The sequence below is a fragment of the Geospiza fortis genome, unplaced genomic scaffold (genome assembly GCF_000277835.1).
Source record: "Geospiza fortis unplaced genomic scaffold, GeoFor_1.0 scaffold130, whole genome shotgun sequence".
In the NCBI taxonomy this organism is placed as follows: domain Eukaryota; kingdom Metazoa; phylum Chordata; class Aves; order Passeriformes; family Thraupidae; genus Geospiza; species Geospiza fortis.
Genome location: NW_005054300.1, coordinates 2,042,734 through 2,054,007, shown reverse-complemented (window position 1 = coordinate 2,054,007; position 11,274 = coordinate 2,042,734). Strand labels below are relative to the sequence as shown.

The following is an 11,274-nucleotide window of genomic DNA, read 5'->3' as shown; positions in this document are numbered from 1 at the left end:
ACTCAGAACAGAAGAAACGTTTCATTTTGAGAAAAACAAAAAGAAGGAAATTTGGGTGGCCAATAGCCAATACTGTTATAGGAGCTATAGAAGAATGTGTAATAATGTGTGGATGTGAGAATAAAAGGATGAGAATCGATTTGATTCCATCAGTATCCCCTATTTTGTTGCTTTCCAGAAGTTGTTCCAGGAGTTTGAACATTAAAAATGTTTATGTCTTAATCTGAGTCGACACAGGGCAATGAAGAAGTCATGAGGTTTCAGAATATGTAGGATGGATGAAGTGATAAACCATCCAGGGAAAAGCTCTGGGGAGAAGATGATGGTGTTCAGCGTCTGCCTGTATCCCACTCCCATGGTGCCCAAGTGTGTGGGTGGTAAAAGTTTGTGCTTCTGTAGCAATATTCAAGAACTAATAATTGGTTTGGTTTATAATTTTGTAGAGATTTTCAGGTTCTTATGAGAATCAAGTAAATGAATTATTCCAATTCAGGTGTTCTTTATATATTATGTGAATAAGTGAGAAATAGTAGATACCAACTTTTTTTGCCCAGTTTTTAATTTCTCCCCTTCCCCTTGAAATCTAGTGAATTTGGAAGAAGCACTGTCTCAAAATGTTTGGGTTTTTTAAAGTATTTTTTTGTTAAATATGTTAAATGAAAATGAATGAACATAGTTACTGTGGCCTAGGGTCAGTGGCCAGATCTGATTAAGATATTCTGTTCCTGCTTTTGCTTTGAAAGCTGCTGGCACTGAGCTTGCTGCAAAAGTCTCCATCTGGCAGGTGAGGGAGGCTGGTTTTTTAGGGGAGGTCGGGTGTTTGTGCTCCCAGCCACAGGTAGTCTTCAGTCCTACATTGTCTTAAACTTGCTTTCTGTAGCTTGGTCCGTTGGATTCTGAAATCCTTGATTGCTTCCAATGGCACGGATCTGAATACACTGCAGGTGGTTAAAGAAAATTGTATCTGGCCTAAGGAGAGGGAGCACAGGCAGTTGCAGTTCAGAAGAGTAGTTTAGGTAGGCAGAGTATTGAAGGAAGCTGTATTGGAACTATTCCTTTTCCAAAATAGCTTCTGCTTCACTCTGATGTTTGATGGTCAAGGATTAGTAATTTGCTGCCTACCTGTATTCTTGGCTTCAGATTCCAGAAATGAAATAATTTTGCAAAGAGAATTTGACCAGAAAGCCATAGTGCCTGGGAAGAGAAGGGCTCTTGAGTTCTGACTAAAGTTAGTTAATGCCTTAAAGTTTTATTTCATTTTGATTTTTATAAATTCCAGTGTTTGATTTGCTGTCTGACATGGCATTTTCATTCAATATTAGTGAGATGGTTTTAATCTATTAGTACAAACAGGTGATAAGAAGAGTTTTCCAGAACAATACTTTTGGTGGCCTGTCACATAATGGGAGAAAGACTGAAGATCAAACTTGACATGAATAAATATGGGCATTTTCTTCTAGTCTTTTGTCCAGTACTTTTTGTGGGCAGGATTTTTTCCCCACTGTTTGTTTAACGCTACCAGAATATGACAGAATATGGATGCAATTCTGAAGTCAGTTGTTTCTTGGGGTGCTGGGGTGTACACTTAATAGAGGCCTTTGTAGTAGTGAGGAAAGGCTTGCTTAAATGTTTGCGGTACTACTTCTAGGCTTTTTGCTGAAGTTTTATATGTGCTTCTTGAATAAAAAGTATTATGCTCATTTTCTGGAACATGGGCTCCTTTAATACTTGAAGGTGTGAGAGAAGGAACGACATATTCAGACAAATAGAAAATAGTGATTGCACCCTAGACCTTACAAAGAAAAAGTCTAAGTCATTTCATATCTTAATCTTCAGCGCTAACAACATTGAGAAGTATAGTGCAAGCTGATTTTGTGTCTTCTTAAGAAGTAATTTTTAGTGTATTGTAGCTGTCCTAGTGAAACACTGTCACTGCTTTAACTGTATCCTGTTTCTGTTGGGGAAGAGCTGGGCAGAGAACACAGCTATTAAATGGGAGCTGTAATCCTGTTTCAAGTGTTCTTGCTGAAAGATCTGCAGATGTCAGACCTTCAGGTGGCTGCTGCCTTTCTGTCATACTGAGCAGAGCAAAGCTGCTGTGCTTTCACCACAGCTTTGATGTGTGGAACAGGTTGCTTGGTGCTGGAAGGTGGATTCGTTTTGTTGCTACGCAGAGCTGAAGTTTTAGGATATTGTAACTCTGTACCTGCTGTATTGCTAGGCCTGGCAAACCTGAAAATACTGCTGAAATTAAAAGAGTTGAAGTTTGATGTGCTGCTTTCAGATGACTGTTTGCTGCATAGCTCTTGAAGTTGTGTACGTTTTTGTCTCTTTAGGCTGTGAATTGGAGCCAAGACAAGCTTGCTTTTTTTGTGTTTCCTTTTAGATTGCATAGTAAAATGGGAATATTGCATGTGAAATAGGCAGTCTAGTACAGTTTTTGCAGCCTGCAATGGCACTGCTTGGAGAATTCAACAATAAAATTCTCATGCTCTAAGTAGATTGCATTATAAAATATTAAGTGCTTGTTATACTCAGTTTTCTTTCCTGTATATGATATTTTAAGCAAAGACTTTTTTTCCAGAAACCTCTTGGAACTCTCTTGCTCGCTGTGCTTTGGCCTGTACAAGTACCAGCATCTCTTGCTAGGGGAAAAATCTGTCCCTAAATCAATGCTTAGGTGGGGGGGCAAGTTTGATGTAAGTTTCTGATCTTGAGCTGGAGTGTTGAGTGTGTGCAGGAAGGATAGGCATATAATAATTTATATAAATATTCTGTCAAACTTTATAGTAGAAAAACTGTTCAAAAACAGAGAGAACTTTGTTAAAATAACTCCCTCTTCTCACCAGGTAATCATTCAGGGCTTTCGAAGCTACAGGGACCAAACCATTGTGGACCCATTCAGCCCTAAACACAATGTCATTGGTAAGTTCTGATACTTATCTTTTATCACTAGTAAAAATTGCACTTTTATTTCAGATGATATTCATATTAGTTTCCTTTATAATTTTTAATATTCCAGTTACATTTGATGATTATATTTTCTGTTTTGGAAGCTTCTGTACAGCTGTCTGTACTGTCCCACAGTGTATATCACTTACAGCAAACAACTATTAACGTTCAATTTTGCTGGGACAAAGCTGAGTCTTCAGAAACTGAGTGACTTAAATAAACTCCTTCCTGGTGCACATCTCTGTACCAGTCAGACCTCCTTTAAAGGTTGTCCTTGCAGGAACAGCAGCAGAGAATTTGTATGGGATTCTAATTTCTTTTGGTGTGTGAAAGTGTCATAATTTTTATAAATAAGCACATCAGCAATTATAAACTCCTGCAGAGAAAGAAGATTGTCTTTCTTCCAGTTTTAAAGGATTAATTTCTGGACTGCAGACTGTCAAAAAGTATACATTTTGAAGTGCAGTTTCATGAATAATTCCTATTTTAATAGGATGTTTTTGTCCACCGTTCTCACAACTCTTCTATTTCTGCCTATGGATGCCTGGCCCTGCCTTTTTTGGTTACATTGATTTTAGTGATTCTGCAGCAACTTTTGAGACTGCTGACCCAACAGCAAGCAGTCAGTTTTGGACATAAAATCTTAGTAGCCAGGATTTAACTCTGGCACTAGGAAAAAAACCGTGCGTATGACATGAATAGATGTCTTCCTTAGTAATGTTATTTCTGCAGAAGCTAAAACTTTTTCCAGATATTAATGTTTTTAAAATACACTAAAAAATCTCTTTTCACTGAGAGCTTTTAGCTTTTGTTTAAAGACTTTATAGTAGTTTTTAGAATGAGGTGAGTCTGGATGCTGTGTAGGCAGGTAGAGATGCTGGAAGACAAGTGGATTTCAAACTGGTACATCCGGTGCTGATCTTAAAGAGAAGATACTTGCTGAAACACTGCATTATAAACATTGAGATGATGTTGGTGTAGGGCTGTGTTCTTACACCTTTAGTTTTCTATATAGAAATAGTACTTATTCCAGTCTTTTATGATCAACAAGTGGAGTATTAAAAAGTCAATGTGCTACATGAAGTTCATACAGTCGCCTGAATGTATAGACAAGGGGTTTCCTCTGGATAAATGTTCTGGAGCCAGGAGAATTCAACTTAGGTTTACTGTTCTTATCCATCAGATTGTCAGTATAAGAACCAAAAAGATGGCAATAAATAGGATTGGTTTAGCTGTTATTCTCATTGTGGAGTACTCTTGGAGTTCGTAAGTCAAGGTAATGTGTTTGAGTGCAAGACAGTAGCTCTTTGCCCACTCAAGTGATGCATCTACCAAGTTCATCTCATTCCCTGGAGATTTCATTTGGCTGTATTATATTTGGGTTCGGGTTCTGCTCTTGAATATTTTTGTGTTGCGTTTAAGGTACATTGCACTATTAACCTATATCAGCTTAACTTATGTCATACTTTGTCTTTTAATTTTCAGTGGGAAGAAATGGATCTGGAAAAAGCAACTTTTTTTATGGTAAGCGTTGGATTTCTTGTTAGCCAAAGGATGCTGAAGATACCAGGTTTCTTTGCTTGTTTTTACTAAACTTGGTTTAACAAATAATCCTCCTCAGTAAGGAGTGGCAGATTGGAGATTACTTGAAAGTGATGAAAGGCAGATCTCAATGCACTTGTTTAATACTTAGTCCAGTTTTTTCTCTAGAATTCAGCTTCTCTCACGAAGGGCCTTCTAAGACTTTCAGCTGGCAAATGTATTTACAGGAGGAAACTGATTCTAAAAGTTGCCCTCCATGAAAGATGATTATGATATTTGCAGTTGTTTTAGACATCCTTAGAGGCTAAATTCTACTCAGTAGTTTGACACAGCTTAGACATTCTTTTAATATAAGGTTATGAGGGTGGTTTTGTGAGGTGGGAGCATAAATGGAGGAGCAAAGATGCTAATTAAAGGTGTTAGTAGGCTTTGTGACAGTTGTGTTTATAAATTGTCTAATGCTAAGTATTTTAGCAATATTTTTAGCCTAACCTGTGTGCTGTGTATATGTAGAAAGAAGCTCATGAATCCCTAATTGTTCAGCATTGTTAATATTATGCAGTGAACTAGTAATGTGGCAACAATGACTTCTTCAGAAAAATCCTGCTGTACAGCAGGTTGAGTGACAAAGATCCAGAAGATTAAGGTTTTAAATGAAGAAATATTGTAAGATTTTAGCAACAGCTTGATTGTATTATATAACAGTAAACCAGTGTGTTTTGAGTTAATGAAACTGTTGCATGTCTCCCTGAAGGAAAGAATAAATTTTCTGTTTCTTCCCTATTTTATTACAGCAATTCAGTTTGTCCTCAGTGATGAGTTTAGTCATCTTCGCCCAGAGCAGAGACTGGCTTTGTTACATGTAAGTGAACGTGTATAGCAGCAAAACTAAAGAATAAGCTAATGCATTTGAATGGGACAGCAAAAATGTTAAATTGCTGGGCTGTGGATATTTTTAGCCTATTATTTCAAAAGTAACTTCCTTTGTTTCAGTTAGAAAAAGGGAATTTATTACACAGTACTACATTATGTTGATAATGCACACCAGTGAATGTGTAGCCAAGATTATCATAAATAAAAATGTGTGCTGGAAATTATGTAGATGCTCTTGCATCTCAAGTCCTTGAGAGGAAAGGGGAAGTGGGTTCATCAGGGAAAAGAGGAGAAGAACGAGTCCAAAATCTGGCAGTTGTCTAACCCGAACATCTCTTCTCTTAGGAAGGTACAGGTCCTCGAGTTATTTCGGCATTTGTGGAGATTATATTTGACAATTCTGACAACAGGTTGCCGGTAGGTAATTTCTGCTAAAAAGTGTCATAAGCATTCTGGGTTTGTTACAGCTGCTTGCAGTAGGTATGTGTATTTATTGGGTTTTGTTTTCTTAAGATTGATAAAGAGGAAGTCTCACTTCGCAGAGTCATTGGAGCCAAGAAGGACCAATATTTCTTAGACAAGAAAATGGTGACGTAGGTACTTCTTTTCCTTATCTGAATGAGAACGGTAGTATTTCTGTAAAATTCTGTGGGCAAGCCCAACACTTGCATCCCTAGCATGAAATAATTTATTTCTGTTGTGTAATACTGAGTGCCAGTAGTTTGATACCTGGAACATCAGTCCTTGTGCAATAGACAGCAGACTTTGAATTGGCGGTTTAATCCATCCATTGATGTGGTGTTTAACTGCTTGCATAGTATTTCTTTCAGGGTTTTTTGAAATAGAAGAGTTACCACACTCTCAGTGGTTTTATATCCTTCCTTGTGATATGTTTGCTCGTATTTCCCTCCCCTGTGCTTCGAGGTGCTTATTTCTTAATCTCTTCCAATTCTGTACTATTTTAGATATTTACTATTTTTATTCTCTCATTTCATTTTAGAATTAGCCATTTTCAAATAAAGAAGGTCGTTCAAATAGAGCATGCATTGCACACAGTGATATTATGTGATGTATAGTTGTGATAATTTACTGCATTTTTATAGCTCTCACTTTTATTGTAAGTTTTTAATAGATTCATAATAACATTTCAGGAAAAATGATGTCATGAATCTTCTTGAAAGTGCTGGATTTTCTCGCAGTAATCCCTACTATATTGTCAAACAAGGAAAGGTAAGATTCTTTTTCACAAAGTAGAGGAATCACTGTCAAGGCTATCCTGTTTTCTGGATGCCAACCTTAGTTCAGTTATTTCAGAAGTAAACCAAAACCTAAATCTACCTCAATTTGAAATAGTTCTTGTATGTCAATGCTTTTTTGGCAGATATTATTGTTTTAGTAGTTTATGTTGATTGAAAAAAGAAATCATGTCTGTAAATGTTGATGTTTAGCATAGTGTTTTTTATCATGGTGATCTTTATAATCAGGTTTTTTTCTGTACACTTAAATAAAAAGCAAATTCAATTCCTGTGAAATAGTTCAGTATAAATTCAAAGATTTCTGGGCCTATAGATGAGGCAGCAAAGTAATGGTAGAGAATTTTAAGGGGTTGAAAATACTGTCAGTGGGGAATGAATGGAAAGTGCAGAAGTACCAAAAGTGAGTGCACGTTAGGAAAAGGGCTCATGGCATGGGCTGTCTTAACTGGTCTTCAAGACCCAAGCAGCTTTCTAGAGCTTTCAAAGGACACCCACATCTGGAGACAAAGCACAGACTACTTGTAATGGCTCACAGGGTGGATCGTCAAGGAGACTGGGAACTGTCACCTCCAAAGGTTACTGGAAGGCGTACTTGGAGAGGAATGCAAGAGGAGAAGACTTGAGGAGTGCTTGATGTCAGGAATGCTAGCCCATAGTACAGTCTGCCAGATGTTTATCAGGATAAATTTTCCTATACAGTTGAATGTGTGCATTTGAAAGAAACTGCTTGAGTTGGAAAGTCAGTAGTGGGGATTGGTACCAACAGCCAAATTACACAAACTGGTTTTAATATAAGACAAATTAGAAACAGTTACCTTCTTAGGAAAGCATGCAGCCACTGAAATTCTATTGAAAGGAAGTGAGTTTTATGTTGAGTGTAATTGTATGACTGATTTGATGTCATGTTAATGAGTGTTTCATGATGTGAATTATTCTAAGATTTATAACCCCTGCATTTTAGCGTGGTTTTATGGAGGCATTTAAACTATTTGATTTAGCACCAGGACTTAAAAGCACAACCTTGAGTTTCTCTAAATATAATTTTGAGTGGTTTATGATTTTTTCAGTGTAGATAGTAGTTGTATCCTGAGTTTTAGCAACAAATGGAAACATTTGAAACAACAAATTTCATTACAAGCAGAGTATTTGCTGTCCTGAAGTAATTGTCTCAAAAGAAAAGCAGTGTGGTGTATGCTGTGTATCTGAATCTTCTTGCCAAGACCTCAGGCAAGCAGGCAGAGCAAAAGAGTGCAATCTTTGCTCTATTGTGGTTAGCCATACATCCAGAGCAGGTTATTGAAATCATAGATCTTGAATTTTCAGATCAACCAGATGGCCACAGCTCCTGACTCTCAAAGATTGAAGTTGCTAAGAGAAGTAGCTGGTACCAGAGTGTACGATGAACGTAAAGAGGAGAGTATTTCACTAATGAAAGAAACAGGTAAAACTTTAAGAAATTACTGCTTTATGCCACAGTAATTAATTTAATTCTAAAACTTCAGGCTTTTTCAGTAAAGCAAGATAGATGTTATTTGTGATATGTTAAACAATGCAGAGCTTGTCATATTTCTTCCTTGAACTTCCAATATCTCAAAAGCTTTAATAAGTTACTTTCTGTGTGCTTTTAGTAATAAAACCTTTTAGCTAAGCTAATACAGATAAATTTACTGTTCAAAACATATGAGTGATGTCAGCTGGCAGGGATCCAGAGATCAGGATATACTGCTGTGCAAACACTAAAGTTCATGTTGTGCAGTCTGTATTAAGTGTGTGAGCCAAGAGAGTACATGCTTGTGTTGCCTTACATAACAAGTATCAACAGTTCTGCTGTTGGGATGTTTTTGTGGAGAACTTTTGGACACGAGGTGTTTGTACATTTCATGTATGTTGACAAATACACTGGATTAGATTCAGTGGCTGTAAAGATGGGTGATTATATTACAGTGTTTAACTGAATTTCTGTCTTGTAATGTTTTCTAAAGAGGGCAAGCGAGAGAAAATCAATGAGTTGTTGAAATACATTGAGGAGCGACTGCATACTCTAGAAGAGGAGAAAGAGGAGCTGGCACAGTACCAGAAATGGGATAAAATGAGGAGAGCATTGGAATACACCATTTATAATCAGGAACTTAATGAAACCCGAGCTAAGCTTGATGAGGTAAAATATCTTGGCTAGTACAAAATGTAATGAGCTCTTGGTTTGTTTTTGCGACCATCTCCTTGTGATCCTTGATAGAATCCTGACAGTGTTAAGGAGCCTTTCCTGTGCAGCCATCCAGGAGCCACTCTGGCAGTCAGAACTGCACCACCTGAGCTAGGACTGAAACCCCTTCCCAGCACAGGTGCCTCGCTTCGCTCCCTGCACCACGCTCACAGTCAGACCAGGCTTCCCATAGCAGAGTCTCAGATGTCTTGATCCTTAAAGTAATTTAATCTTGGTGCAATAACTAAATAGCAAAGGAAGGTGAGACCCCAGCAAAGGAAACTGGGTTTTTATCCCATCACAGTAGAAGTGTGGGGCTTCTGTTGCTGCTGTGTCTCTGAGTGCCACAGGTTCCTGTGCCCTTTGTTTTGCAAGAGGACATTAGTTCTCTTGCCTGTGGCTTCCACCACCCAGAACTTAATCTGCAGCAGTCTGCAGCTGCACACTGAACTACCTGCACTGTATGTACTTGTCAGCATCACTGTTCTTCACTAAATAAATTATTTTCTTTCTGGAACCACTACTAAAGCAGAATCTGGCTACTTAAGCTATTGGTGATATTTCCATACAGCTTTCTGCTAAACGAGAGACAAGTGGAGAAAAATCAAGGCAGCTGAGAGATGCACAGCAAGATGCCAGAGATAAAATGGAGGTAAAAATACTTTTAAAAGGGCTCTCCAGAGGTGTGTTTTGCTTTGTGGTTTTGGGGATTTTTGGAGGAGGTGGGAAGGGAGAGGATAAGGGCTGGTGGTGTCTATATTAAATTCAGTTGCATGCTTTCATCCTGTTTGGAAATTTGGGGTTTTTCACACATCTAGTGTATTGTGATCTACAGAATAATGATCTTGTGAGTTTTGATAAATAGTGAAATATTCATTCAGTGTTTAAGATGCTTTATACTTAAATTTGCATAGGAAATAGAACGGCAAGTTCGAGAACTGAAGACAAAGATTTCTGCAATGAAAGAAGAGAAGGAGCAACTTAGTGCAGAAAGACAGGAGCAAATTAAACAGAGGACTAAATTAGAGTTGAAGGCTAAAGATCTACAGGATGAATTAGCTGGCAACAGTGAGCAAAGGGTACGTAACACCAGTGAAGTCTTAAAATGTCATTGGCACAAGGAAGTGTTCATGTACACTGAAGTTTTGGTTTTAGACTGGAGCCTGTCACTATTTTGTAAGGTTTGTTAAATACTAACTTTAAATACTGCTTTGTTTGACTTTCAGAAAAGACTGCTAAAAGAGAGGCAAAAACTTCTTGAGAAAATCGAGGAGAAGCAGAAAGAATTGGCAGAAACAGAGCCAAAATTTAACAGCGTAAAAGAAAAAGAAGAGAGGGGAATTGCTAGGTCTGTGGCATTCTATGCAAATTTTAACAATGCTATCTATCTGCAGTTAGCAAAAATTTGTACTTGCTGCTTGAGAGCAGGGTAGCTACATGCACTTGGAGATGGTCTGTAAAAAGTCTGCTTTATTGTTGGGGTGGGAACAGTATTTGGCAAAATGATTTTCTAAGCTTAACCACTTCTTGTGGATGATTTTATTATTTATACATGATCCTTTTCTTTTTGTTACTGATTTGGCCCTTGAATTTGAGGGCCTGGTATGACACTTCTTGAAAATTCCAATAGTAATTCTTAATGCTTGCTCTTAATAAATTCAACATCTATTTATAATACAGCGTGTCTTTCCCTTCTCAAAACAGACTTGCACAGGCTACACAAGAAAGAACAGATCTCTATGCAAAGCAAGGGCGAGGGAGCCAGTTTACTTCCAAAGAGGAAAGGGATAAGTGGATAAAGAAAGAACTGAAGTCTTTAGATCAAGCCATCAATGACAAGAAGCGGCAGATTGCAGCTATACACAAGGACTTAGAGGATACAGAGGCAAACAAGGAGAAAAACTTGGAACAGTACAGTGTAAGTTTGCAGCTTATTCTCAGTCTTGTTGAGAGAAGGGCTAAATACTCAATCTTGGACAGTCAATCTTGGACAATTCAATGCCTGTTTATAAGGAAGATGTTACTTTTTGATTGAGTGTTGGCTTTGAAAAATGCTTATTGAAAACATCTACAGATAAACTTTAAACTCCTTTAGCATTGCACTGTCTTTACTCTTCATGTTGGCTTTGTCTTCTCGTACTTTCCCCAATGTGTTTGGCCTGAATTATCAGGAATAAGCTTCTATCTGCCTTGCTTTTGTCTATATTGAACATAGCCATTTCATAGAAAACAATTTGTTGCATTCTTATGGAAGTCTGTGTTGGTTGTTTTCACTTCTCTCATTTTCCCCAAGCAACAGGGTCTTTTTGACTATGAAGCAGACACTGCACCCTTGTACCATGATTGCAGGTGGTTAGAAGTTACATCCCGAAGCATATTAGAAGATTAATCTGTTACCTGCATAACTTAGATTTAATTTCCATTCAGAAACAGCTCTTACAGTGCAAG

At 37.7% G+C, this 11,274-nt stretch overlaps 1 protein-coding gene across 1 annotated transcript in view; it reads left to right on the top strand.

Annotated features, from left to right (window-relative positions):
- Positions 1–274: 274 nt before the first annotated feature.
- SMC3 (structural maintenance of chromosomes 3) overlaps positions 275–11,274 on the top strand; it is a 22,661-nt gene continuing 11,661 nt past the window's right edge. Inside the window, exons 1-13 of the mRNA XM_014308898.1 lie at positions 275–370; positions 2,850–2,925; positions 4,438–4,476; positions 5,289–5,356; positions 5,713–5,784; positions 5,881–5,960; positions 6,519–6,597; positions 7,947–8,064; positions 8,606–8,781; positions 9,398–9,478; positions 9,741–9,905; positions 10,053–10,174; positions 10,531–10,744. Of these exons, the coding sequence (XP_014164373.1) occupies positions 275–370; positions 2,850–2,925; positions 4,438–4,476; positions 5,289–5,356; positions 5,713–5,784; positions 5,881–5,960; positions 6,519–6,597; positions 7,947–8,064; positions 8,606–8,781; positions 9,398–9,478; positions 9,741–9,905; positions 10,053–10,174; positions 10,531–10,744 (1,386 nt within the window). The remainder of the gene's footprint in view (positions 371–2,849; positions 2,926–4,437; positions 4,477–5,288; positions 5,357–5,712; positions 5,785–5,880; positions 5,961–6,518; positions 6,598–7,946; positions 8,065–8,605; positions 8,782–9,397; positions 9,479–9,740; positions 9,906–10,052; positions 10,175–10,530; positions 10,745–11,274) is intronic.